Below are 27,088 nucleotides of genomic sequence, written 5' to 3'. Positions count from 1 at the left end.
ACCCTCTGTTGAAAGGAGAAGGTCCCAGCCTGGCTCTTCTGTCCTGCAGGCCATGCAGTACTGTCTCAGCATGAGTTAACACTGGATGTGGCACTCCTGTGATGGTATGGATGGCCAATTCAGCCTCCTAACCCAGCAGGGAACCATATGCTTTCTAATTTTCCTTTGCTTCCAGGTGACTGGGTGTAGTGCAGATTCAGATATGCACTCTCATCAGTGCAAGGCTGTAAGACATAGGAGGTTCCACACAAGCTGTGGCATGTAACGAATCTGGTGTGAGGAGGTTGGAAGCAGTGAGTCCTGGGTGCTCAGTGCCTTGGAATACTTGGTTGACTTCAATGCATACACAGGAGCCACAGCCTCTGGTTGTTGCAGGGAAAGTAATTTGTTTTGTTTGTTAGGCTGCTTGCTGTGCTGGCATGTTCCCAAATCTTCCAGACATCATCTTTGCATGGGAAAGCTGTTAGTTCCCAGCAACCATCTAAACTGACTGGAGGTGTCTAAGGACTTTGAAAAATCCCCCTTTCACCATCTTCCCTGGAACACAGTGCACATGTAAATGAGGATATTCGGGTTCTCTTTTGGGCAACCAAACAGTGGTGAAAGCTGCCTCCCCTTCTCTGGTCTTTCATAATCTTTGCACTTCTTACCTCTTCATCCCCAAGAGCTGCTCAATCTAACCCCAGCCTTGAATGAGATCAAGCACAGAGGGAAAGACTTAGAAGGTCTGCTCCACTTTTTTTACGTGCTCTCATGTTCTCAGCTCTGAGAGCTGCAGGAGCTGAGCTCCAGGAAAGAGTAGTTAAATTAAATGCTTCTTAAGTGGGTTGTTTAAGAATTCTGTCCTGTTCCCCTAGTGACTGGCCTGGTGGGGGGAGCCTAGATGCTAACTGCTTCCTCATTCCTGCGATTTCACTGCTTGGACTCACCACTCCTTAGCTGGGTTCAGTTATTTAAGCAGGACAGCCTGGGAGAATGCATCGAGTGAGGGACAGGGGCTGTGCTGCACTGTGCACGACCTTCAGACACCTGGTGGTTGGCTCACCTTCATATGTGCAGTGACCATGGCATCCCAAGGCCAAGTGATGTTCTGGAGGTATGGTATAATCTGTGTCTTTGGGGATGAGAGGAGGGAGGGAGCTGCTTCTTCCAGACCCCTTGACTGTATCGCACAGCTGACAGGAGCTTGCTGGAGAGCAGTTCTTTGCAGCTTGACCTTATGCTGCATTCACTGAGGCTACTTCAATGCACGAACAGCTGCTTTTCTACTGTCAGTAAGGCTATGCAGCTGTCAGACACCCATGCACAGGTCATCAACTGCACCCAGAATGCAGATATGTGTCCCAGAAACTCTGCACGGGTGGAATATACCATCTCAAGTTGAATGCTGCTGTAGATTGGGGCAGTGATGGCTTGAGGAAGGCTCTGTGCCTGCTCTCGTAGGTTGGAGTATCCCAGGCCTGAGGAAGGTTCCATGTTCTGCTGTTGAGCCACCAACAAGCTGCATCTCTTCACCTCAGGTATGAGCTCTTCCAAGCTGGATTAAGGCAGAGGTTCCGCCGAGGTGTGCAAGTCACCTGCACTTGGATTTATTCTGTAGGAAAGGTTTCAGCTGCTCAGGATGTGTGTCCCACACAAGCTGAGCAGCAGCTGGGAGCAGGATGGTCTGTGTGTGAGTGCAAGTGACCTCTCACGCAAAGCCGTGCTCCCTCTTTCTCACATCTTGGTTTGGGCAGGTTGCAAAGTAGGTGGCAAGGTGCTGCTCACACATGGCTTGGGGTCTGCAGTCTCAGTGCTCTGCTCACCTCTCTGGGCACCTGTTCCCTCATCAATGAAGATGACCCAGTTTGGTAGGGAAGGGCTGTACTCATGCGCCAGAGGCTGCAGTCAGAACTCTGCACTGGAGGGAGAACCTGGGGCTCCTCTTCTCCCACTCCATGGTCCTCTGCCTTTGATGAAGAGCACTCACAGCAATGCTTGTCACTGCCACAGTCCTGCACCTCACCAGAATGCCTCACTTCAGGCCTGCCACTCTCCTGTCTCCACCTCCTTCCTACCAGCAGCTCTGCAGACCTATGCCATGTATAAGGGAGGTAGGCTGTGTGGTAATGATGTCCCTTTTCTCCCCCAATAGCATGACCACAGTCATTGTCATCCTAGCTGCTGTGATTGCCCTGATCATCGGGTTTGGCATCTCAGGTATGTGATCACTTGCATTCCCTGCTGGTGCCAGGGGGTGACACAGTCCTGCTGTGGCATCTGTGGCCTCCACCCTGAGGTGGGGAAGAGCCATCCAATAGGCTTTAGTAAGGCCTCTTTTATAATGACTGCATGTAAGATGGCTGAATCAAAGTTGTTCAAGTGACTTCCATTCTGACATTTTTCAGCAAAGTATCACTCCATGGCGTTAAACCACAGCCCAGCTCTTGTGTAGCTGTAGTACAGAAAAAGGGAAAAACCATATATGTGTCATTTAAGAAGCCACCTACAAGGTGTTGCCAGCTACACTTGAGGCCAGCCTTGCCTGCACTAACATGAGGTGATGGTGGAGCTCCCGGAGCATGGACAATGGTCAGTGCTGCAGGGGACATGAGTTGTCACAGTAACAACTCCAGGGCCCTGCTTCCCTGCCGTGGCAGCAAGTATGGAAGATGGATCCTTTCTGAGAGTTGTCTCCAAGCAAGGTGTGGCTTGAACCTTTTGTTATCTTAGGTTCTGGCGACTGAAACATTTCCTTCTTTATGCTGCTAAGGAAAGGGGTTGATAAGTGTGCAGCAGCCTGTGCTAACTGATAGGGGTTTGACAGTGTTAACAGGAATCAGCCTGGGGCCCAGAGCCCCAAAGCTGAACATGAGGAAAATCCTGAAGATAACTGTGCTCCTGCTCCCAGATGGGAAGCATCTTCAAACCCGGGACTGGCCCGGCCCCTCTCTGCGCTCACCTCCCTCATGCCACTGTGCTTTCTCCTTGCAGGAAAGCGCTCCATCAACGTCACCACCTTGACGTCGCCTGGGAACATTGGCCAGAGCGGCCTCCTGGGCTGCACCTTTGAGCCCGACATCTGGATGAGCAGCATAGTGATTCGGTGGGCAAAAGCTGGAGTGGCTGGACTGGTTCATGAGTTCAGAGGGGGGAAGGATTACCTGCAGGAGCAAGACGCGGTGTTTCAGGGCCGCACAGCAGTTTTTGCAGACCAGGTGATCGGTGGAAACGCCTCCCTGGAGCTGAGAGAGGTGCAGCTCTCTGATGCTGGTACATACAGGTGCTCCGTCACCACGTCCCGAGGGAGCGGAGTGGCAGTGCTGCGGTACCAGACAGGAGGTGAGGAAATGCTGTCACGGGATAAGGAAAAAAAAACTCCTGCTGTGAAACGTAGGTTGATGTGGGCAGCTTTGGCCCCTAGAACAGGTTGTCCAGAGGAAAAGCCATCTGGATGTTGTCCTGGGCACCCTACTGTAGGTGTCCCTGGTTTGAGCACGGGTTAAGCAAGGTGGACCCATCCAGCGGCCACCACGGGGCTCTTCACACCTGAGTAGGGCAGGACTGCATCAGTTGTGAGGGTCTTCTCCCTGAGATGCTGTTCTGGTGAAACCAGTCTTGGTGAAGGGATTGCACGTGTTTGGAAGGCAGCAAAGCCCAGTGTCGATGGCTGAGCTGAAAACTGTGAAGTCTGGGAATGTTATTTTTGGGAAAGGCCAAACTAGAATGTGTGGATTTGCCGTTTCCTTCATTCCATGGCATGATAGAAGCTGAGAGCTAACACGGTTTCTTCCCACCTCTGTAAGGTCCCAAAGGATATAAAAGTGCTGCTTGCTTCTGCCAAGGCTTTTGATTGTGCTCCAAACCATCTGAGAGCTTGGAAAAATAATATACATAAGAGGATAAGAAATGTTTTTTTGGCTTTCCAGAGGTGTTTATGGCCTTACCCTCTCTTTCCATTTCCTTCTTCCAGAGAAGAGATTTCTATTTTAATAGTTCTAGGGATTTTTTGTTTCTTAAGTTTACCACATGTAGTTTACTAGCTAATCATCTGACTACAAAGAGCTATTTTTAGAATGGGTGTGGCTAAATGACCTCAGAAAGACAGATTTTATGCCTGTTCAAGTTGCTGTTTTTTTTTCTCTCTCAAACTTTAAGATATATTTCCAGCCAGAGCTACCTCATAGTAAAAATTATAGTACATTCAAAATATTTTCCCATTTTTATAATTCATACAGTTTTAAAACATGATTATCAAAGGAACAAACAGCCTATGTCATAGTTACCTGAAGCATTACATATTTGTTACTCTGGATGGCTTTTAGTGGCACTACTGAAGATCCCACATGTTCCTTGAGCTCAGAGTTGCCAGGGGACCGTGGGTCCATGACTTTCCAGGGGAACTTCCTAAGGCAGGCAAGAAAATTGTTGGAAATGAGGGAAAAAAAGCTTTCATGGCTCTACAAGTGTTGGAGAGTCAGTCCTGCAGGAAAGGTCTGGAAGTCACTTCACACTCTTGGCTTGAGACGCATCTTGGAGAAGCAGCCACTTCTGAATGCCATACATCATTTCAGCAACCAGGAGCCTGTCCTGGGACAGAGCTGGCATTGCAGGAATGGCTGGCCAATATTGTTCAAAGCAGTGAACTCTGCTCTCCCAAAAAGCTGTTTCTCGTCACGCAGGTGCTCATGGGAAATGCAGTGAACACAGAGGTGCATTTTTCTAGTAGACCAAGGCTAACATGAAGTGCTATTGATGGTCTTCGTTTTGAAATGCAGCTGAGTTTGCAGTAGACTTTAAATATTTGTTCATTACAGGAGGGCTGGTGCAAATCCCACAGCTCCGGTCTCATCCATCACTGGAGAGAGTGATCCATCATCTCTTTCCCCCAGCCTACAATAATGCCACCATTTTTGGCACTCAGAATAGCTTCCTCTCAGCCCTGCAGAGGCCAAAGCAGCCATGCCCAATTCCTTTCCTGCTGAAGGAGGCTGGATTTTTGGCAGATACAGGCAGTGTCGGTCTTCCCTGGGAGTTCTTAGGAAAGGATTGGTCTGAGTCCAGGACAAGAAGAATTACTTAAAAACATTAACGCTGTGCCATGACCTCAGTAGATCTTGTCAAACTGGAGCACCTTGTCAGCAGGAGATTTTGCTGTAAGAAGTCTCCCTGAGCCCATGCTTTTTGTCCACTGAGATGTGAGCAGTAAGTACTCTAGGTACACCTGGGACTGGCAAACAAGTAGGGCTCAGTTCTCAGATGTTTCCTTTTCTGACACTGCCTTCTCTCCCTCCCCAAAGCTTTCAGCACCCCCAGGGTCCAGGTGCAGACGGGCAGCAGTGGGGACACGCTGCACTGTGAAGCACCACGGTGGTTCCCTCGGCCCACAGTGCACTGGATGGCATTCAGCAATGCTGGGAAGTGCCTGCCTCATTCTGCCAACACCAGCTATGAGCTGAACTCTGAGAATATCACTCTGAAGGTGGTCTCCTTTCTGCACGACGTTACAGCCAACGCCACATACACCTGCGTGATTGAAAACAGCATTGCCAAGGCTACAGGGAACATCAGAGTGACAGGTAGAGATCAACAACACCCAAAGAACATGGGCACAGTTCAGACAGCGTGTGTGTGCTCTAGGACTCCTGCAGCGCTGCCTCTGCTGTGCTGGTGAGCAGTTTTGGGAAAGGAGGGGAAGGCAGGGACTGCTGCTTGCTTTCCTCTGCTGGATCCATAAAGCAGAACATGATTTGGTGTATTTGGTAGATGAGGAGCAGCTGAGGTCCTGTGGTGTGCTCAGCACAGAGCAGAGGAGCTGAGGGGAAGCCTGATGGCAGCTGCAGCTCTCACAGCACTGAGCTGTGCTGTGTGTGACAGCGACAGGGCCCGAGGGAACGGCATGGAGCTGTGTCGGGGGAGGGGCAGCTGGAGGGCAGGGACAGGGGCTGCACCACAGGGCGGTGGGCACAGCCCGAGTGCTGGAGTGCAAGGTGTGTTTGGACACTGCTCTCAGACATAGGGTTTGGGTTTTGGGTGATGCTGTGTGGAGCTGGAAGTTGGACTGGATGATCCTTGTGGAGATATTCTATGGTTCTGTGATATTTGCCACTATTCCCTTTCTTAATTAGCATACCCCCAATCCTGTCAGAATGAGGCTGTAGATTGCATGAAATCTGCCACTAATCGTTGCTTCCCTCGCTCTCTGAGGTAATGGAGTTAGCCTGTGTTTTGTTCTGCTGTTTCAGTCCTTCTTCAGGGTTAACGATTGCTCCCTTGACACAGGGACAGAAATGCCAGGGAACAGGAAGAATGGACATGGATTATAGGAACACATTCCTTTGTATCTTAACAACAAAAGCAACAAAACAAACAACAAACCATGACCAAAACACTCAAATGTCAAACCAAAATCTGCTGTTAGACTCAAGCATTAGTTCAGATCCTACAAAATAAATAAACAATCTAATAAATAAATTATACACACCAGTGCTTCTCTCGGAGCACTGAGTTAGGCTTTACAGTCCTATCCAATTAAGTTAACAACCAACTACTGCCACCTCCATGTGTACCTTAAAAGAAATGTGGTCCTAGCAGAAATACCTGAGTGTTTAAAGCAGTGCACATACAGAACAGAACCTGATCTGTAAGCTGTATGCAAGACTTGGAGCACAGAGCTTGGTTTGAAAGGTAATGTGGTGGGATTTTAAGGATGTCATTCAGTTGACATCTATGTTACCCTAAGTCTTGAGTCTACTATTTTCGGACAAGCTTGTGTTGTAGTGCCACTCAGACTGTCAGGTACAACAGAAGACTGCTAGTAGTTAAGCACATAAGACTAAAAACATGTGGATATATATTTCCAGGTTGAGTATCTGTGCTCTGTACTTGTATTTTCAGTCAACTGTCTCAATCATTCTAAAGACAAATATGTTAAATAGAGGAACACCATACAGAAAGGAACTCATTGGATACTTGACTTCAGCTCTGATATCTCAAGGCTAATAGAGGTCACAGAATTCTATACATATATATATTTCATTTATTCATTTTCTCACCCATTCCCTTCCCCACTGATTCAGAAACCATTCAAGATCTCACTCCTGTAAAACTAGCATACACAATCAGTTTTTAGAATCACTGAATGCTACAGAACATGCCAAGTTGGAAGGGAGCCATAAGGACAACGAAGTCCAACTTGTGGCTCACAACCACCCGAAACTCAAACCCTGTGTCTGAGAGCGTTGCCCAAACACTTCTTGAGCTTGGCTATTTTTTCATGTTGTACACAGAGTCATGGCTCTTCTGCAGAGAGTGATTCATTACATTGGGTTCCAGTAGAAAAAGTAGGGTCTATCAACACTCAGAAAAACTAGGAGCAATAGGTCCACCCACTAATTTAGCCTTTTTCACTGTGTTCTCCATTCTTGTAGCCTCCTCTCACTATTCATCTGCTACAGATTTCAACATTACAAGGGAGACCAGTTTGCACATGGTGAACCTGAACACGGAGTCGGTGTCCTCCTCCCTTCCAGTCTGTCACTGGATGCTTCTGCTTCCCACGTGTCTGCTGTCAACATAAAAAAAAAGTCTTGAAATGCTCTTGGACCAGGAGGTAAGCTTCAAAAGAGAAACTGATGAGCACACATGCTTGGCATTTGTGCACTCTATTGCTTTGTTACAGCAGCAGGCTTATCTCAAGCCTGACAGAAGGGGGGGACTCTTTCCAGTGCCCACGTCCTTTCTCCATCCCCAGTCAGGTGTCTCTACTGCAGGCTCCCTGCTGCCTTTTCTTGTCACTTTCTGTGTTTTTCCCAACTTCAGGGGTTCTTTTCACATGCATTTTTCCCCACTTACTAATAAGCAGCAGATAGACAAACCTGGAGTGTGCTGTGTAATCATATCGTAGCTCTCTGCATTCCCCACTACCAACCCCAAATAACGTTCAGGCTGTAATAATGTTCAAGCTGCAAAACAATTCTTGTATTGTACTGTTAGTGTCATAATTTAGTTTCCAAGCAGTAAGTTGTTCACTTCCTTTCTCTTCTTGGAGGAAGGAAACACATTAAAAACATTTTAATCATTTCAAACAGGTTAAGGAGAATTTCCCTTCAGGAAACTACACGCTTTCCCATAAAGATAGTGAATGAACTATAAAATACCAGTCTCTGGCTCGTAAACTTAAGAATCTGCATTCAGCCTCAGTTCCCCATATAGCAAGTAAAATGGTATTAAAATAGATATTGTTATTTAAACTGCAATGGGATAGCCTTATTTAGTAGATACTACCACATAAAGAACGTGCCCTACGCACAGAGCAATGGCTACCAGGCAGGAGGTAATGAACATTTCTTCCCTGAAGCATAGCCCACAATGGCTGGTGGCAATGGTCCAATTCAAGAATTCCATAAATCATGGCAGCTTCTTGGTTACAGTCTTTATGCTTTGCTCCCACTGGAAAGGAGGAAAGGGGGGGAAAAAAAAGTTCCCAATTCCAGTAGGCATTTCCATAATTCTTTTCCCACTGGGAAAGATGTTAAGTAGTGGTTCCCATTTGGCAGTGACCAGACATACTCTCGATCCTCTCTCTGTTCAGACAGCATAAGGCTTTTTGTCCCACTTCTTCCACGTTGAGGCACAACAGACTCTGTCGAGGTCTCACTTGTGACACAAACTCCACTTCACCACACCGAAAATTTCTCAGTTGCACTGGAGCTGAAGGGGAAGGACACAACATGTAATTGCTCAGTACATGGGTTCCACTAAGTCCTAGCACACAAATGTGAAAGTTCTGGGGGAGGGAAGGCCTTGTAGCAGCTGCTTGGCATCTCCTAAACCACAGAGGACAAGATTAACAAATACAGGAGGAGACAGACAGTTATCTTGTGAATTGCTGCTCACACTGCTGCTGCACTGAGCTTTGTATCTTTTCTCACCATCAGCAATCCCGCCTTACAGCATTACACAATATCCAGAAGACAGTGTCAACAGCAGAGCATCCTTTGGTGAGCCTAACAAATCAGCCTCTGCACACCTGCACCCACATGCTAGGTGTTAGCACAGGTGGCTTGAGGAGACTGTCCCCTTAAAAGAGCAACTGCACAGCTGTGGCAGCATGAGCTCAGACATCACTACCCACAAATTCAGAATCCTTCTGTACTTTAATTTCTATGGCTGTGGTGAAGATTTCCAGACCTACCCTTAATTCTACCTCCTGTCAGTACTTCTCTGCAGAGCTCCTTTCCATCAGCTCAGCACCTAACCTCTACTGATGCATGCTGTTTTTCCTCCCCAGGTGTAGGACTCTATATTTGCCCCTGTTCAACCTCACGAAGTTCCTCTCTGCTCAACTCTCTAGCCTGATACCTCTGAACGGTTACTATCCTGGCTGGCTAAATGATGTATTTTCCACTTAAAGCGTGAACAGAAACATTCCAAGTTCGTCACCATAACACTAAGGATGATTCAATAATACTTTTATGCTTCTGTATAAAGTAGAAACAATCAAACGCATATAAATGCCACTTTATACAACAATATGTTCTTTCTGTATTTTTTTTGCATCCATGGAAATTGCTTGGAAATCCTCCAAAGGTCTTGTTCTGTGGGCAGAGAAGGCAGCTCTCCTTCCCCAGCATGATGAAACTGCTTCTCGCTTCCTTCCCACGCCTATTATTACAAAAGCCAACAGTGTTTGCTCACCAGGCTGCAGGACTTTGGAGGGCTTCCTATCTAGGCTGAAATCCAACAGAATAGGGCGACAGATGAGAGAACTCCTGCAGAGGTTCCTTAGGTAGCAAGCAATGGGATCTTCAAGTTCCTCCACACACTGAGGAAGGAAAGGGTGCGTTGTCAGTAAATGTGTGGAGGGGGGGGGGTCAGGGAGCCCCCGGAACCCTTCAAGGGAAACCCAGTCCCACTGAAAGCCACACCCTGCATGCTGCAGTCCCTGCCAGAATAACCCACTCACCCCAGTCCCAGTAGCTTCCCCATACTGAATGAACAGGCTGCCTCTGCTCTGCACACAGCTTTGCACAGCTTCCCACTCGAGAAGGCTGAGGCCCAGCATTGCAGCCACGTGCTGGTTCCTGCACAGCACCAAAGCTTCGCCTGTTCCATCCTCCACCAGCACCCTATGGAGAGAGCAGGCAGATGAAGAAGTGGAGGGAGGTCAGGATGACGCCCTCCCCCTTTCACAGACATCATGTCCCACACAAAAAGTCCCAGTAAACAGAGGTTTGTCCCCACCTGGGAAGACGTGAGGAATCTCAACTCCTATCTTCACTATTCTATGCACATCCCATCCATGATTTGCCTACCCCCTCCTGTGTCGTGCAATTTGTTCCCACCTCTTCCCATATCCAGCCTCTACAGTGCTTACCGTGCACTGGCTTGCCTCACTCCAGTGTGTGATGGACATGGTGGACTGTGTCGGGTGCACTTCCCCTGAAGGAAGAGTAAAGCTACAGCTATGTATAGGTGGCTACAAGAGAGAAAGGGAAGGGCCACTGTTTCTTTTAATTTCCCTAAGCAAGTATGATTGCAAGGTGATACACCTCGAGAGCAGTGCACAGTGGAAAAGCAGGAAAGTCCTTGTTTTACCCCTGCTCCTTACTGCAAGCCCGCCCAATACCAGATGCACACTTCTAATCAGTTGTCATTTTGGTCCTTTTCCAATATGCAACTCTTTTTCAGACACTAGAATAAAGAGTTCTAGGATTAGGACAGGAACTTATTTCTTCTACATGGTAGCATAAGATATATGAGTAGAAAGTCTGCAGGGCTCCTGCCAGATTCTCACTGGCAGCTTCCATACCTCTTTGAAGATGCTGCTGCAAAGAGAGCAAATCCACTGCAGTGAGAGGGTCAACACACAGGACACGTGGCACAAAATCCGTGCCTGGGGCAGGGTTTGTAGCTGAAGTTGCAAGTTGGATATAAACACCAGCGAAGGGGATGAAGCTCTTCCTGCATAACTGGAAGAAACAAAACCATGAAAAACATGAAACAGAGAAGTCTTTCTCAGGACACTGAAAGGTGGGAACAGAACCTGGACTCACCTGGAAGTAAAAAGTTGGTGAGAAGCTGGGAGAGACAGGATGGTCACACAGCTGGAGGCAATGTATGCACAGTAAACATTATGGAACCTGCAATATGAGAATGCAGATGCCAGAAACAGCTCATGGAAAGCAAATGACTTTTTTTTTTTTTTTCCAGGATGGCTGGTCTGGTAATCTGAGACACGTTAGGGAAGTCATATGTAGTAAGGGCTGGGGAGTCAGGCAAGCGCAGACAAGGGATAAACCCAAAGAAGAGTGGGGATCATTTCAAAGATAGTAAGGGAGGTCAGATCCAGTCCAGGACCAGAGCAGAGCTCAGCATACCTTGAGATTTTGCGTTCCAAGTTCTGGAAGAGGAGCTTGGCTCCAGGTAGCAAACCCCTGAGATGCTGCAGATAGGTTGCAGCAATGTAAATGTCCAGCACAATGGGGGAGCCTGCAGCAGCTGAGATGCTGAGCTTCACGCTGTGATCACTGGCCAGCAGACTCCCTGGGAAGGCACAGAACAACATACATCATGAGCTACACAGGTAGTTAGTCTGCCACCAAGCTGAATTTGCTGGAGGTGCTTTCCTCTCATCACAATAAAGCTACTGTTCCACCTTAAATGTTTTCCAGGTAGAATCTTACCTTTCTGCTTTCTAAGGCTGAGAGTCGCAGATGGCTTCTTACTCTTAGGAGAAGCACACAGGGTCCTCTCTACTATCTCTCCAGAGAAAGAAACAAGGGAACCTCTGAAACTGAGAACAGACCACAATCATTGGATTTCTGTCTTGGAAGATGAAGGGAGTAGAAAAAAAACCCTGACGCAAAGATTGGGTGAAGGACAGGGTGAAGAGCAGTGCTGTGACTTGAGCCTGGCTTCAGGGGAGCTTGCCCTTGGGCACCCAAATGCTAGATTTAGGGCAGCTTGCTGCAGCCTACCTTACCCAAGAACAAGAGGTCTCTGAAGTCACTTCTGCTTCTCCAGGCATGGGAGAATTGAAAAAGAAGAGAGACATCCTAGCTTACCTTTCTGCTTAACTCCATTATTTTTCTAGAGGAAGAGGGCAAGCAAGGGAAAACTCAGCTTACCATAAGGCACTAGTAAATATTTCAGTATGTGTGCGTATCACTCCAGATTAAACGTGCTTTGCAAAGAAAAGCCTCTTACCCCATTATTTATTTAAGCAAGTTAAACACACAAAAAACCAACCCCCCTCCCCCCCCAAAAAAACTTCACACATTTACTCTCGTTTTCTCTGCTGCACCCGTTTCTACTTTTGACAAGAATCTGGCACAGTCTTTTGGCAACCTACTGCACACCAGCAATTAGCTTAAACTTTCTGGACACCATTTTGCAGCTTTGTAACCTGCAATCCCTTTAAACTTTGATAAACAAGATAGGTTCACAGTCTGGGCTATTTGCACGTGGAAATATTTCCTAACAATATCCCTAGAGCAGCAAATTCATTATTAGTTAATTATCCCATTTGTTAACATTGCACTGTCTCCAATAATGTCCGATGCTGCCTCATTCCCTAAGTCAGTCCCATCAATAAAGGGCAGACCAACAAACCTGTTGCTAAGTATTTCTGGAATGGAGGAAATTCTCCGGTCCATGCCTGTCAGCAGTGCCTTGGCTGTCAGCTAGAAATGGGAGAGACACAGACTTGGTTTCAATTAATAGCAGCCAAAGCAGTAGGGACAAGTTCTGCATGCTTAGAGCTACTTCACATCTGATGGTTCACAACTGATGGTTCCTCCTCAGATTAATTCCAAGGAAGGAAAAACGCGAGGCCCAGCAGTAATCTTTTATGGATCATCTCCTGTCTCATTAACAAGAGATTCTGTATCAATAATTTTCTGAGCTAGTTCTGGAGAGAACAGGAAGTAACCCATGGAAGCCCAGAGCAGTAAATGCACTGCAGTACCTGATGCTCAGTTGGGAAGGAGATCCATGTCTCGTGCTGTAAGTGCCAGTTATCTTGGACGGGCAGGCATAAGGGGAAGGATGGCCTGCCCAGAAACTCTGCTGACACAGGTGGAAAATTGAGCTTGTCAAACACTTCCAAGTCCTGAAAGAAGAGTGATAAATGCAAAGAAAATGGTTATCTGGGAATAGAACCAAAGCTGTTTTATTGGAAGATGAAAGCAAAAGAGGACTGACAAAGAACAATGATTTAAAGAAAAAAACAATCAAAGCTCTGAGAGTTTTGACTGAACATGGAACTGAGGCAGTTACTTGGCATGGGAATTCCATACCATGCAAAGAGCTTAGACACTGACATTTCATCTCCCACATAGAATTTAGCAAAACTCCAATGGGAAACTCAGATTACCTCTCCCTTACCGAGCAGCGGGGCACAATGAAGCGATACAACCCATCCAGGTGCAGAAATGGAAACCACTGCAATGACTTCCCCATGAAAAGCAGTAGTGCCTGGTGGAAGATGGGAAGAAAAAGAGAAAGGTCAGGAGAAATGTTAGGAAAAAAGTGGAAAATGAAAAATACAGCAAAAGGGGAGCAAGTCCACTTTGGCACCCTCAAAGACAAGGAGGGGTGAATGTATTTACATGATGTTGACAGAGAGGAGATAGAACCCTCCTTGGAGTGGCAGAAGGAAGTTACCTGCGTAAACATACGCTTCTACCTGACAAAAATCACCCTCCCATTGATCAGAAATCTAGATCCATAAATTATCACATATCCAGCTCCCAGCTGTATCAAACCACCCACTGAAGCCCACTCCTGCCTCACCTCTTGCCATGTCACACTCTCTTCTCCACTATGGCTGGCCTCCTCTAGCTCAGGCAGACTCTTGGTCTCTCTGGGGTGGCTCCACAGCTGAGGTCTGCCCAGCCACAGCACTGTGGCTTGAAAACTGCGCTGTGGCTCTTGTTCTTCTCCACCTCCCTCTTTGAGTAGCTGGTAGTTGCGCAACATAAGCCCCTCTTTCTGGGTAACCAAGAATAGGCGAGATACACAGCAGCTTCTTCCAGTGCTGCTCTCGCCCCTCTGACAGCTCTTATCTCCACCTGGATCTGGCTTGGGATCCTCCAATTTCCGCACTTTTGCCTCCAGAATATCTAGATCAGATGTTGAGCTGCCATCATTCTTTCTCCTCAAAGAGGTGTTGTTTTTACTCTGAGGTTCTTTCTGGATTTGTCCTTCCACAGAATGGAGAACTTGAACATCCTCAATGTAGAACTGCACATAGATACTGAAATGACAAATGGCAGGAATGAAACCTCCTGGTCTTGACAAGTAGCTGTCTAAAACAAGCAGCTATCAGGAAGTGAATGCTCAGCAGGTATTAAAAAGAGAAGCAGGAAAGGCTGAAATAGAGTGCAGCTACCAGGCTGGATGTATTCCGATCAAAATAGAGATGGTGGATTTGTTTCCAATAAAGATCTCATTCTTGTTACTAGCAAAGGACTTCAGCACCGAAATACAATGCCAATGTGCAGTTTTACCATAATCCAAAATAGCTGTGGAAGTGCAAAGTAATAATTTCACAAAGGCACTGAATAAAGGGACCCACCTGGTTTTCTTCTCCCTCACATGCTCTGAATTTTCCAGCTGCTCCCAGGAGGGAAAATCACTCTGAATGAATCTCTCCACTACAAGTTGATAGTTCTCCACCTGCAAGAGTGATCCTGCAAACAATGACAGAGAAAGGAGTTGAGCTAATGAAAAGAGAACATAAGAAGAGCAAGCTCGGTTTCCTCATTTTGAAGTCACGAGGCCAGGCAGCAGCATTTCAGCATCTTCACATCAAGTCTTTTCTTCCTTGTTTTGGAGCTGGATGGCAGAGCAGCAAAATTCCAGCAACTTCAAGTTTAGTTTTGTGGGACATACCTATGAGAGCTGTATTGGCAAAAGGGCTGCCATCCCTATGGGAAATCACACAGGGAAGTGTGCCACTGCTGTCCTGCAGCTGGAGGGAACTCTTCCTGGAGGAGACTCGCAGCACACCCAGAAGGATCTGCAAGAGAAAGGAAGACGCAAAGAGCATCAAATACTTCCCATATTCAAAAGCTAGAAATCATTGTGCCCAAATCCATTGAGCCCAAATTCAGTCTGTATTTAACACAACACAGGTGAGAAGAGCAGCGTCATTCCTGAGCAAAAGGACAGCAGCTGCACTGGAAAGCATGAGGAGAGATGGGAGTTCTCAGGGTGCAGACAGTAAAGGGAACTAGGCACTTACCAGTCGGGGCTGGAAACTTCCTGCTGAGAGTGTGCAGTAGGACCAGGCCAGCCTGCGATTCAGCTCTTGGGTGCCCATGTGTTGTGCCTCCAGTGGGGAGAGCAGCTGGGATGGACAGAAGCCTTCCCAGCCCTTCTGTTCTGCTACATGACCCAGTGCTGACAGAGATGGAACCTGGTATGGGGGATCCAGGGTCAAATACTAAGAGAGAAGAAAAAGATCAACAGTTTCTGCCCATCAGATAAACTAAAAAACAGCTCTCAATGCATTTACCTTCTGCAGGGGACAGTGGTGTATTTTTGCTAGAATTTCATTATAAATATCTCTTGTTTCCCTTCTATCCGGTACCACAGCTTGCAGAATTGGGACAAGGAACTTCTCTGCAGGTCCAGGGTTTCGATGTATAGAGCTAAGCAACAGTCGCTGGCGCCCAAAGAAACAAGAAAACCTGAAACATTTTAAAGCAGTCAGAAGTAGTAGCAGTCCTCAAATTTAAAGTGGGTTTTGCATGCAAGTCGGGGATATTTTCTGCTTGTTATAAGTGAATGTGCTGTGCAGAACAAGAACTAAGGAGAGTGCAAAAAGAATGCAAAATGGTTAAAAAAGGAACATTTAAAGGTGATGCCGACTTATGTCAGTCAAGCAGATAAGGAACAGAAAGCCATGAGAAATAGACTGGCAATATCTCAAAACTCAAGTGGACAAAAAACCCACGTGAAGAAAATCTCCTTGTAAGTTACACACATGAATATTCATGCATTTTAGCTAAGCTTGATATGATTATTCATGTTAGGTATACTTGGTTTTCTTGCACAGGATGCAAGAGTCACTCAACAGAACCACAGACTGCTCTTGTTCTGATATTTTCCTTGCATTGGGTTCCTTTCAGAAGTCTACCTCACCACTTTGAACACCCACAAGTAATCACAATGCCAGTCAAAATAATTTTAATAACAAAAGATGAAAACAAGTAAAAAGCAACAGTGACTAAATCACTGGAACAACTTTCAGGCAGAAGCATGACTTACTAATCCTATTTAAAGCAAATGGAAAATGTTAATAAAGAATTACAACTCATATCTAGCAACATTCTGGGAACAGAACTGAAGCTGTTTTATTGGGAAGCATGGCAAAAATTCCAGACATAAGCACATGCGGGAAAATCTGCTAGTGCAAAGGTTCTCAAACAAGTGCTCACATTACTGATAATACTGAGCAGTTGCTGCTGCTCCTGTGAGGAGATAGGGAATAAGACTCTTTGTATCATCTGTAATCTGTTTGTAGCAGTTTCCCACTTCAGTCTCAGTGCTTAAGTTCACTTGCCAAGCAGATCAGTTTGGAAGCCACTCATCTCTGTGCTGCTTCCATATTCCAGAACAAAACTTGATAGGTAGGGGGGGACAGGTCAGCACATGCTCTGGAGTATTGCAGCTTATGGAAAGCAGTGGGCTTACTGCACATACACTTGCAAAACAAACATGAGTTCTTCATTAGAACAACTTCAAGATGCAAGGTTCATTCGATGTGAAATCCAGGTAAATAGTTTTAAGCCTACTGTAAATCAGACACAACGCTGCTGCCATTAGTGAATGCACACCACCCAACTTCAGAATTGTCCTCACCTCTCCTTAAATGTCTCCAGAAGGCTCACCAGCCAGAGGTAGAGTGGCATACCAAGATTATAGCGGAACAACAGCTGTAGGCAGAGATTTCTTGAAGTGACTGGTGGCTGGTAAGGAGTGCTGAGCCTTGAAAAACTCCTCAGCAAGACAGTGCTATTCAGGCAAGCACCAAGTACAATGAAAGGAGAGGATACCAGAGGCTTCTGTATGAGATGGACATCAATGAGCTAAGATAAAACAGACATCATGACTTAATAGCAGAGTATAGTTTGCCACCACTCTCCCAAAACGTCACCCCACTCAATCCTTTTTCACTCTGCTGGACTGTCCGTAAACTCATTTTGTTTCAGGGACTTGCTGAAAAAGTTCCAGTTTTCGTGCAGTCTTTTGTTGACCCACACAGACTTGTAAGCCACTCCTGGGACCTATGTACTTTTTACTGAATGCTTTATGTTTGGTAGCAGGGAGGCTACAGGGGTGGTCTCTGTGAGCAGAGCCCTTAAGTCAGCTTCCCCATATACAATTCCCCTGTCTGCCTGAAGAGGAGTTAATAGAGCAGTCTGGTTGACAGTTGACCAAGATCAACCCCACTGCACCTCATAAGTCTCCCAACTTTACCTCCACACATGCTCCTGGTCGGATTCCCCGTGCAGAGTTCAACAACTGCTGGTAAGCAAGGCACAAGCAGACTTTGCTATCGAGCTCATAGAGACCAGCTTGGGCATTGAGTATTTTGGTGACAGTTCCCTACAGAAAAAGCAAACAGGAAGTTATGTGAGTTTATCCCAGGATGGAAGAGACTCATAGGCCCGAGTGAAAAGGAAACTCATCATGATAATGAGATCTTATTATCATGATGAGTGAGTAAAGGCTAATGTTACAAATCCTTACCACATATGAGATGATCTTGGACTCTTTGACTGATCCTGGCCACTCTTCAACGCCCAGCTCTGAGGAGTCACTGAGCTGCTCTGTGGTCTCAGGTAAAGCTGACAGTGAAGATTCTCCTTGCCAAGAACTGTCCAATGCCTGCTCCTTTACCTGCTCTGCACAGTAAGGCAGAAGGCAGGAAGAAACACTGGTGACAAATATCCTTTGCCCAGATTTCTTCAGGCTGGATATACTCAGGCTTGTTATTGTGTACTTGTGTCCCAACTGGAGGGTATGGTGCCATGCCAGCTGGTTGGGCTTCTGGAGCAGAGAGACCAAAAGTGACATCAGCATTGGAAAAATATTCTTCCCACATGAAAAACTTTCCTTTTGAGAGGATCACCTTATACTTTTAGCAAAAGGGTGGCATCTACAAGATGTTCAGGGGCACTGCAATTGCAGGAAGGAGGAAGGTTGTATTTTTTCCACAAGACATATCAATTCACTTATCTATGAGGGCTGCCCTGAATGTAATGCCTCCTATTTTGAATTCTTTCATGTGGAAAAATGGCCCCACTGACATTCCTTGATGCTTGCTGAATGGTTATGGAGACCAAACAGTGGATGTGAGCACAGTGAGGTGGTGGGTGGTGTATTTCAGCAGTGGTGACGGCAACAGAGGGTCACTTACAATGGTGCAGATTTTGACAAGTGTGACACTCAGGATTTTGTTCATCACTGACAAAAATGCACAGCTAATGGTGGTGACTGTGTTGGAAAAAAAGTGTCCTGTAGCTGAGAATTTGTTCTATCAAACAGTGTTACTGTACTCTTTGTATCTCCTGTAGTTTCCAAGGAAATAAATAGGAGGCATTACTTGGGAAACAATCTATGCTTAAGGATTATTGTGGGCTGCATGGAATAGAAAGAATAGTGTCAGTAGTTTTTACTAGGACAAATACATCAAATTGAGAAGCAAAGAGCAATCTTTGAAAAATTGATTAATCAACACATATTAAAATACAGATGGTAAATTTCTGGGCAAAGTGACAAGGACTCACTTACCTTCACCAGGACAGGAACCCAAACAACTGAGGTGAAGCACTTCAGAAACAGAAAAAAGAATGTCTTCTGGTGAATACAAAGGAGCGGGCTGAGTCTGGACAATTCACCTGCCACACTGAGCTTTGTTCTTTTCTTACAAGGAATCCTCGAGGGCATTTGAGGAAGCAAAGAAAAATCAGTCAAGGACCCAGAAGTATCACAAAAACAAGATTCACAAATATGTAGAATGCACTTTTTCTAGAAATTAAGGAGCTAACAAAGTAATCCTAACCAATGTCAGAGGGCTTTTCGAAACAAATGTGCCCACAAAATTACTTTGATTTTTATATACTAGGTAGGTTCAGTGAAAGTTCTTTTGAATGCTTTCTTCCCATGCTTTTTCTGCAGTATCAAAATACACCAGGAAATAATTCCTCCTCTTCTGCCAAAATACAGATTAAAATTTAAAGTCAACTCCTCAAAAATAGTTTATTAACGAAAAGTAACATTATACAACTTTTACTTCCACCACTCGCTTTCCTGCTTCCACCAATGGCAGAGGCTTAACACAGTGCTTCCTAAGCCAAAAGCTCTTCACAATACCCAGGAAACCAGAGCAGCAGCATTACAATGCAGTTGGTGCTTACCTGGAGACAAGGAGTGGCTCAGCCAGTGTTGGGTAGATGACTGGAATGGTCGCAGACACTTCCTTTGGGAGGCAGTTTACTGGCACTGGATCCTCCAGGACTTCTACGTATCCTGCTGCACCATGGTCGGTCTGTGGTATATATGCCCAGCCTGGGAAAAGGAACAGTGACTCCAGCCACTTCAATTCAAAATGCAGCAGCTAAGGCAAAAGAAAACAAAAAAAGCTTGAGACGAATTACAGTACCTTTTACAGAATTAATCTACTAATTTTCCCTTGCACAAACATCTTACGAAGAGTGACTGAAGGAGCTGGGGTTGTTTAGTCTGGAGAAGAGGAGGTTCAGAGGAGACCTCATTGCACTCTACAACTTCCTGAAGGGAGGTTGTGACGAGGAGGAGTTTGGCCTCTTCTCCCAGGCAACAAACAGGACCCGAAGAAATGGCCACAAGTTGTAGCAGAGCGGGTTTAGGTTATATATAAGGAAAAGCTACTTCTCCCAGTGAGTGGTCAGGCACTGGAATGGCCTGCCCAGGAAGGTGGTGGAGTCACCATCCCTAGCAGTGTTCAAGAGGCGCCTGGATGAGGAACTATGAGATATGGTTTACTGCTCATGGCAGCAGTGGTGATGGGAGGATGGTTGGACTGGATGATCTTGTACGTAGTTTCCAACCTTGCGATTCTATGATCATAAATTCTTACTCTACTTCTGGGTTTCATTATTAAACAAGAGCAATGTCTTCTATCTACTTCTCTGTCTTGCACAGAGAAATTCTGGCCTTCCAGACACAAATCTGGATATTTGCTGAGCTCTACACTTAGCATTTGCTGGATTATAACTATTCTCTCACAGTAAAGTCATAACTCACTGTAAGACTTCACTCTTTCCAGACTATTTTTCTAGAATTCTCATCTCCTTTCTTTTCCCCTGTTTTTTGAGTTAGAAGTTGATACCAATACAACTAATGCACTTCTGCTTAGTCTTCGCCTCCCTGGAAGGAACAACCTCACTGCTTTTTCATTTCTATTCTATCAGTCACTTTGTATTTATATTCCCTTCCTATGAATTTTAGATAGCTTTTCATCCAATAGCACTGTCACACAAGCTATTATTTCCTGAAAGTATATCATCAATGCATCAGTGAACAATCAGTATAGCTCTCCAGAAAGTCATTTCTGCTTAACAAACACAGGATATTGCCATGACCTCCATTTCTCAGGCGACCTTATGTTGTTCAAGGTGTAACAGAACTATACATGAAACTTACTCATCTCTTTAATCCATGACAGTAGACTCAACATTTGCTCTCCTAGTAATGACAAATTTGATATGTTCTGACTGTTCCTTATCCAGGATCTGAGCCTACTGCTTTCCTGCCTGTTACAAAGATGTATTACTTTTCTCAGTACAGACTCTGACAAACAGTCTGAAATCTTTGGTGTTCTGTGATACTGCCCCAGAAGGGGAAATAAAAACAGAATCCCTCAGGCCAAGGACATACCTCACATGGAATTATCCCAGTATTGTCTTTCACATAGAGGCAACCATCTTTGTCCTCTTGTCTTCCATCAGTTAAATAGCCAACCAAGATCAGGTAAGACCTTGGCAAAGAGCTGTGCGTGGGTAAAGCACCTTGCCCTTGGTGAGCCCATTCTTTATATTTGTTAGTGCTCCAGGTCAGGTGGCTGCAGCACGGAGTTTGCTGTTGGTGCTTTAGGTCAGAGATGGAGATGAAACTGGAGGAAAAAAAAAAAGAATGAAAAAAAGAAAAGTGAGAACACAGAAGGATTAACTCAATCTGCAAAGTTGAGGGATTAGAGTGATCAGTGCAATGGACAAAGCCTGGTTAAGTCAGCAGATCCTTAGCTGCTAGCATGGTTGGCTAATATCATACATTAAGAATCAACCCATCCAATGGCATTTATTAAGAATTTCTCTCATCTCAGCTGATGTCTCAGTTCTGCCTGAGCATCCCCTCTGAAAACAAGAGACAGAAGGCTTGCTTAAAATAATAACTGAGAGATAACAAAACATGTTTTTAAGTATACCAGTGCACACAGCCCTGAAACCTTCTGCCTAAATTCTTGGCTTTGGAGGAGTGGGAGGAATAATGTCAAATAACAACCACAGTTGAGGCTGTTCCCAGTTATCACACTTAGACTGGCTACAGTACTGAATATGGGAAAACAAGACAGCATCCTCACAGGAGTCTAAGCTTTCAGAGTTCATTCATCATCACTGTTTCTGTACTGGCTGTCTATGCTAGAGCACAAAAGTCCTTTGTCTGCACTAAGGTCAGCACTGTAAGAGCTACTACAAACTGGTTCCCATCTTGTGATTTTGACACTTGTTTCCACTGAGGTTAGCTGACAATTTTAGGCTGTGAAACAGCAGCTGTATTCAGAACACCCACTTGCTCAGTAGCAGGAAATAATCTAACTCAGAGAATATGAATTTGAAGAATTTCACTTGATTAGTCAGGTATCAAAGGTTCAAAGCCAGAAACTAGTCTAAACAAGAGAGTAGGGTCAGAATAAGCTATAAACTGTACTCACATAAAATAAATAAATAAAAAAATCAGAAGGGGTAAATACATGCAAGTATTTGTGTATTTATCAGGAACCTGAACTGGAGATCACAGAATCACAGAATTGTAGAGGTTGGAAGGGACCTCTAGAGATCATCGAGTCCAACTCCCCTGCCAAAGCAGCTCTCTAGACCAAGTTGCACAGGTACGAGTCCAGGTGGGTCTTGAACGTCTCCAGAGGAGACTCCACCACCTCTCTGTGCAGCTGTGCCAGTGCTCTGTCACCTGCACTGTGAAGAAGTTCCCATGCACATTCGTGTGGAACTTCCTATGCATCAGTTTGTGGCCATTTCTCCTCGTCCTATCGACACACACTGCTAAGAGTCCAGCCTGATCCCTTCGCCTCCTGCTCCTCAGATATTTATAGACATGGATCAGATCACCTCTGAGTCTTCTTTTCTCAAGGCAGAGATGGATTTCCTGAAAATGATACAAGTAAACTGCTGCATTTTCAGCAACAGAGCAAAGCTGGGATTAATACTGATGCCTATGATCTACAAGGAGAACACAGTGCTGCTCCCGTTTTCATTATATGTACTAATCACTTTCCAGGAGAAACCAAAACAACAGCAGTACACTGGATCCTGGTTGTCACATACAGCTAACTCCGGGGCCCTACAGTGCTCCAGTGCTGCGGGCACAGCCTACACACAAACAAAGCCCACTGACCTCACACAAGCCAGAGGCTTTAACAGACATTCCCTCAACACAGAATGGCCTGGCTTGAAAAGGACCTCAACGATCAAATAGTTTGAACCGCCCTGCTGTGGGGACAGGGTCACCAACCACTAGACCAGGCTGCCCAGAGCCACAGCCAGCCTCAACTGCAATGCCTCCAGGGATAGGTATCCACAACCTTTCTGGGCAACCTGTTCCAGTGCATCACCACCCTCTAAGTGAAAAACTTCCTTCTAACATCTAACCTAAATCTCGCATCTTCGTTTAAAACCATTCCCCCTTGTCCTATCACTATCAATACATATAAACAGCCGTTCCCCCCAGTGTTGATACACTTCCTTCAATTATTGGGAGGCCACAATGAGGTCTCCTCAGTGCTCTCTCTTCTCCAAGCTAAACAAGCACAGTTCCCTCAACCTTTCTTCATAGGGGAGATGCTCCACCCCTCTGATCATCTTAGTAGCCCTCCTCTGGATCCACTCCAAGAGCTCTACATCTTTCTTGTGCTAGGGGCAAAGAACATGGGTTGCAGCTGGAGCAAAATAGATCCAAGTGTGCTGGACCTTTCAGTCTAAATCGCTACCTGCACAGCAAGGGGTGCTAAGGTGCTAGTACAGGCTGCCCAGAGAAGGGCACCAGGTACCCCATCCCTGGAGTCATCCACAGCCAGGTTGGATAAGGCCCTGGGCAGCCTGATCTGGCGGGTGGCAGCCCTGCACATGGCAGGGGGGATGAAATCAGACAGGTTTTGAGGTCCCTTTCAACCCAAGCCATCCTATGACTCTAAGTTGCATGTTTTTCATGACAGACAGCACCCAAAAGCCTTTCACCACCTAAAGCCAGGACCCTACTATCCTGGATTTGCGATAGCCCAGGCTCGAAGGCGATCCTCTCCTGGCGGAGCTGAAGGAGGCCAATCCCGAGCAGCCCGGTGGGACCGAGCCCTGTAACCGCCACACAACGCAGCAGCCGGTTCCCGGCGAGGTGCCCTACATTGCTGTCACCCCCGCCTACCGCACACTGGCGGATACGCCGCTCAGTCATACCGCAAGCGAGATGGAGGCGCGGCAAAGCCAAGGCAAGGCGTGCGGTTACCAGCCCCAACATCCCGCCCACACTCAGCATCCGGAGAGGCCCGGCAGCCAAACGAGCAGCACGGCACCCGCGGCGCTGCCCCCCCCTCCGCTCGGAGCTCAGCAGCGAGACCCCCGCTCCACTCTGCCCCGCACTCCCCGGCCCCGCACGTGGTCGTGACCGCCGTCAGCCAGCGGGCGCCGCGCATCCGGAAGGGCCCGCCCGCGTTACCTGTAGCCCAGCGGCAGCTCCCCGCCGCCCGCGCTCCTCACGCACCGCAGCACCGCGTCCAGCGGCGGCCGCTCCGTCTCGCCAGACTCCGAGTGGGCTGGGAGCGCTCTAAGGGCAAAGTCCCGAGCCGCCTGCAGCCACCGCTGCTCCTAGGGAGAAGCACAGACACGGGGTTTCAGAGCGGAGCAGCGAAGAGCGGTGGGCCTGCAGCCCGCGGGACACTCACCGCCGCGCTGGGCTCCGCCATGACAGCTGCGGGCTGGGCCGGGCTGCGCAGCGTCGCCACGGCAACATGGCGGCGGGAAACGCTCAGGGCACGCCGGGACAATCAGCGCCGCCCTCGTGCCGCTATTTGCCCGCCCCCTGCTCCTCCCAGCATGGTAGGGGAGGGGAAACTCGAGAACGGTCGCCGTGTGGGAGGGCTCGGTTTGTTGTGGAAAAGCTCGTGAGGGATGTGTTCGGCATTATCGCAAATGCCAAATATGCTGTGAGCCGTGTGACTGCTCTTCTTTTGCTCAAGGCAAGGACACAAACCAGAGCAAACCTGGTATGCCTCTTTCAACACCATTCCTGGCTTCAGGCTGCTTGGCTGCTTGCAGCCTTGCTGGAATACACTGGAGCGCAGTGAGAGCTGCCCCAGGTGTAGGGGTGCTGTGTAGATGCACAGCTCTGGTGGCTTTGTCTGGTGCGTATTCCATTGCTGTCTCCTATGCAGTAGATAAGCAAGCTCGGAACAAAAGCAGGAACAGAGATGTGTGGCTTCATCTGAAACAATTAATGTAAGGATTAGCGTGGGTTGTGCACGTGTTTTAGGCTTACTCAGAGGAAACAGGAGTTTTCTCAGTGCCACTTCTGTACTTCAGTATTCTGAAGTTCAACTTCAGCCTGCAGTGCAGAGGTAACTACAGAAAACAAAAGGAGTGTTCAGTGTCAGGAGCACTCCCTGAGGCAGGCTGCCTGTAGGCTGTCCCGTCTGTAAGTTGTCCACATGTGAATGTCCTCCTTGTGATACCAAACAATCTACCTAGTAGATATGAAGGCTGCTCTGAATGTAACATCTGCTTTATTATACTGGCCCATGACATCGTTGGGAAATTTTCTGCTCTAATAGGCTTGCTCAATTATCTTTATACCAAAAAGAGACAGTCTTCAGCTTTCTTTATACAAACAAAGGGAGAGTCCACTGGGGCATACCCCTGTGCGGCCTCTCAAAGTATTCGGGGACACAGCCGCTTTTATCCCTATACACTGATGCTAGTGAGCCCTTTCCCCAGGCTAACGTACTCAGAGTTCACATTCTTCTCCATTTGCCTACTGTAAGTTCAAAGAGACCAGCACAAAAAAGGAGGCGTTACAAAAAGAAGGGAAATGTGTGCTCACCTGTCTCCAAAGATCTAGGCTTGTAGGGAAGAAACTCCAAAAAAGAGGGATCTCCAACAAGAGAGATCCTTCCTCAGTGGCAGTCAGCTCTTAAATGAGGTCTTACCTGTGCTCCCAGGGCTGACCAGATCTTTCCTTCAGGTGCTCATTCAGTGGTTCAGGCTGTGACTCAGCAGTTCCCACACACCTATCATGCTCTCATAACCGCCTTTGTTTCCATTGTTCATACGCTATGATTGATTTAGAGTTTGTTGCTTTGGCCAACTTGAGTTATCTTTGTATCCCGTTTGACAAAGTCCATCCCCCTCTGTTCTGTCAAGCAAGCAAGATTTATGCACCCTATCTCTCTTTGTCCTATCAAGCAAGCAGAATTTGCTAGTTGCCAAGCTAGCATCTCCTGCCATGCATCTTCAAGATAAGTTTAATTTAACCAGTTCTTCTCAGGTTTTATATTGCAACAACATATTATCTTCTTTTGTCTCAATGTCTGTGGTAGATGTTAATGGTAGAGCAGTAGAGGTTTAATCTTCCCACCAACATTCCCGTACGTGCTGTTGCTGTGCAACAGATGGCAGCAGAGGGGCAGTCTGACAGAATGGTGTCTGTCGTGGAAGTGTGCATAAAGCAAAGGGGTGGAACTGAATTCCTCCATGTGGGAAAAATGGCAACCTTTCATGGATGCTTGCTGAATGTTTCTGAAGATGAAACAGTGGATGTGAGCACAGTGAGGCGGTGGGTGCTGCATTTCAGCAGTGGTGACGGCGATGTGAAAGACAAGCCATGTTCTGGATGACCATGCCCAGCTGCTGCACCACAAAATGAAAGGCGTCTTGGTCAGTTCATCTGCACACAATTGGCTAGTGGTAGCAGTGTTGAAAAGTAGTGTTGAAAAGTAGTCAAGAGCAGGTACCTGTGGTGCACAGTGTATAGTTACGTCAGGAGCTGAAACAACTCAGGTTAAGGGCTTAATGGGCAGCAGATAAAGGAGAGTTCTTGCTGATTTAGCCACTTTTCAGAGTTCACTGTTAAATGCTGTTTTTAGAGGTACATACTGAATGAAGCAGAGCTCATCCTGAATGTTGCCCGCACTGCACTTTCACCTTACAGTGTTGATGCAGTTGGCTGACAGGTTTGGGAAATGTATGGTTTACCAAAAAAGTACATGCTGGGCACATATGCTTGAAATGCACCAGTCTGGGCTGACAAATCTTAAAAAATAAAAAGAGACACGTGTTTACAAGGCTGTTAAAGTGCCAAATTATTGCCTTTCAGTCAAGTGGTTCTCTTTCCTGTGAGCTTGTACCAGAACAGCAAGGCCACACGCCAGGAAATGTTAAGACTGCAGCAAGCTTCCTTCTGCTCCTTTTCCCTGTATTTATTGTTTCAGTCACACGATACTACCCATTATTTTTCTCCATATGGCACACTTCGGGGAAAACCGGCACTGGCAGGTAACTTTGGCCAGAAAGCGGCAAGCTCTGCCCTATGAAACCGCTGCCGCTCAGTTCACCTCCGCAGCTCTGCGCTCAGTGGCGAAGCCCTCGTTCTTCGCGCCCCGGCACACGGCAGCCGCCCCCGGCTCCGCGCCCGTCCCCCGCGGGGGCGGGCGGGGATCGCGGCGTCTCGCCGCCCTCTTTCCTGCCGCCTAGCTGCTGCTGCCGGTAGGAAGTTGGAGACGGGCTGGTTTCGCTCCGTGCCGCTCCGGCCGGGTTTGGGCTGCGCTGCC

The 27,088-nt window shown here is 46.9% G+C and overlaps 3 protein-coding genes across 3 annotated transcripts in view; 2 read left to right on the top strand and 1 right to left on the bottom strand.

Annotated features, from left to right (window-relative positions):
- The window catches only part of SPICE1 (spindle and centriole associated protein 1), a 62,511-nt gene extending 51,210 nt beyond the window's left edge, over positions 1–11,301 (top strand). Inside the window, exon 18 of the mRNA XM_065742131.1 lies at positions 11,291–11,301. The gene's annotated coding sequence lies outside the window, so the exon portion shown is untranslated. The remainder of the gene's footprint in view (positions 1–11,290) is intronic.
- On the top strand, positions 997–7,601 carry VTCN1 (V-set domain containing T cell activation inhibitor 1). The gene is made up of 5 exons (XM_065740965.1): positions 997–1,096; positions 2,135–2,199; positions 2,974–3,321; positions 5,280–5,558; positions 7,410–7,601. Exons 1-5 carry the CDS (start codon positions 1,065–1,067, stop codon positions 7,556–7,558), a joined length of 873 nt encoding a protein of 290 aa, XP_065597037.1. The 5' UTR covers positions 997–1,064; the 3' UTR covers positions 7,559–7,601.
- On the bottom strand, positions 8,451–24,229 carry CTC1 (CST telomere replication complex component 1). Its single transcript, XM_065740865.1, has 23 exons — positions 24,209–24,229; positions 23,983–24,090; positions 19,413–19,612; positions 18,787–18,931; positions 17,743–18,042; positions 17,470–17,598; positions 16,852–17,078; positions 15,503–15,677; positions 15,230–15,430; positions 14,878–15,004; positions 14,561–14,675; positions 13,777–14,239; positions 13,369–13,458; positions 12,950–13,093; positions 12,595–12,665; positions 11,667–11,776; positions 11,361–11,526; positions 11,037–11,123; positions 10,793–10,952; positions 10,358–10,422; positions 9,947–10,109; positions 9,679–9,805; positions 8,451–8,691 (listed from the first exon to the last, which is right to left on the bottom strand). Exons 1-23 carry the CDS (start codon positions 24,227–24,229, stop codon positions 8,513–8,515), a joined length of 3,573 nt encoding a protein of 1,190 aa, XP_065596937.1. The 3' UTR covers positions 8,451–8,512.
- Positions 24,230–27,088: the final 2,859 nt, after the last annotated feature.

This window comes from Cyrtonyx montezumae, unplaced genomic scaffold (assembly GCF_038088225.1).
Source record: "Cyrtonyx montezumae isolate F1298 unplaced genomic scaffold, pur_monq_1.0 scaffold_3, whole genome shotgun sequence".
NCBI lineage: Eukaryota > Metazoa > Chordata > Aves > Galliformes > Odontophoridae > Cyrtonyx > Cyrtonyx montezumae.
The sequence above is the reverse complement of the archived record's forward strand: the minus strand, read 5'-3'. Positions and strand labels throughout refer to the sequence as shown.

Excerpts from the sequence above, each read along its gene's own strand:
- CTC1 (XM_065740865.1), bottom strand. The coding sequence starts at position 24,229 with ATGGCGGAGCCCAGCGCGGCG. Across the intron at positions 24,091-24,208 it reads TGGCGGAGCCCAGCGCGGCG|AGCGCTCCCAGCCCACTCGG; the intron begins GTGAGTGTCCCG and ends CTTTGCCCTTAG. Across the intron at positions 15,431-15,502 it reads ACCACTGTCCCCTGCAGAAG|TATTTGACCCTGGATCCCCC; the intron begins GTAAATGCATTG and ends CTTCTCTCTTAG.
- VTCN1 (XM_065740965.1), top strand. The coding sequence starts at position 1,065 with ATGGCATCCCAAGGCCAAGTGATGTTCTGGAG. Across the intron at positions 1,097-2,134 it reads GGCCAAGTGATGTTCTGGAG|CATGACCACAGTCATTGTCA; the intron begins GTATGGTATAAT and ends CTCCCCCAATAG. Across the intron at positions 2,200-2,973 it reads CATCGGGTTTGGCATCTCAG|GAAAGCGCTCCATCAACGTC; the intron begins GTATGTGATCAC and ends TTCTCCTTGCAG.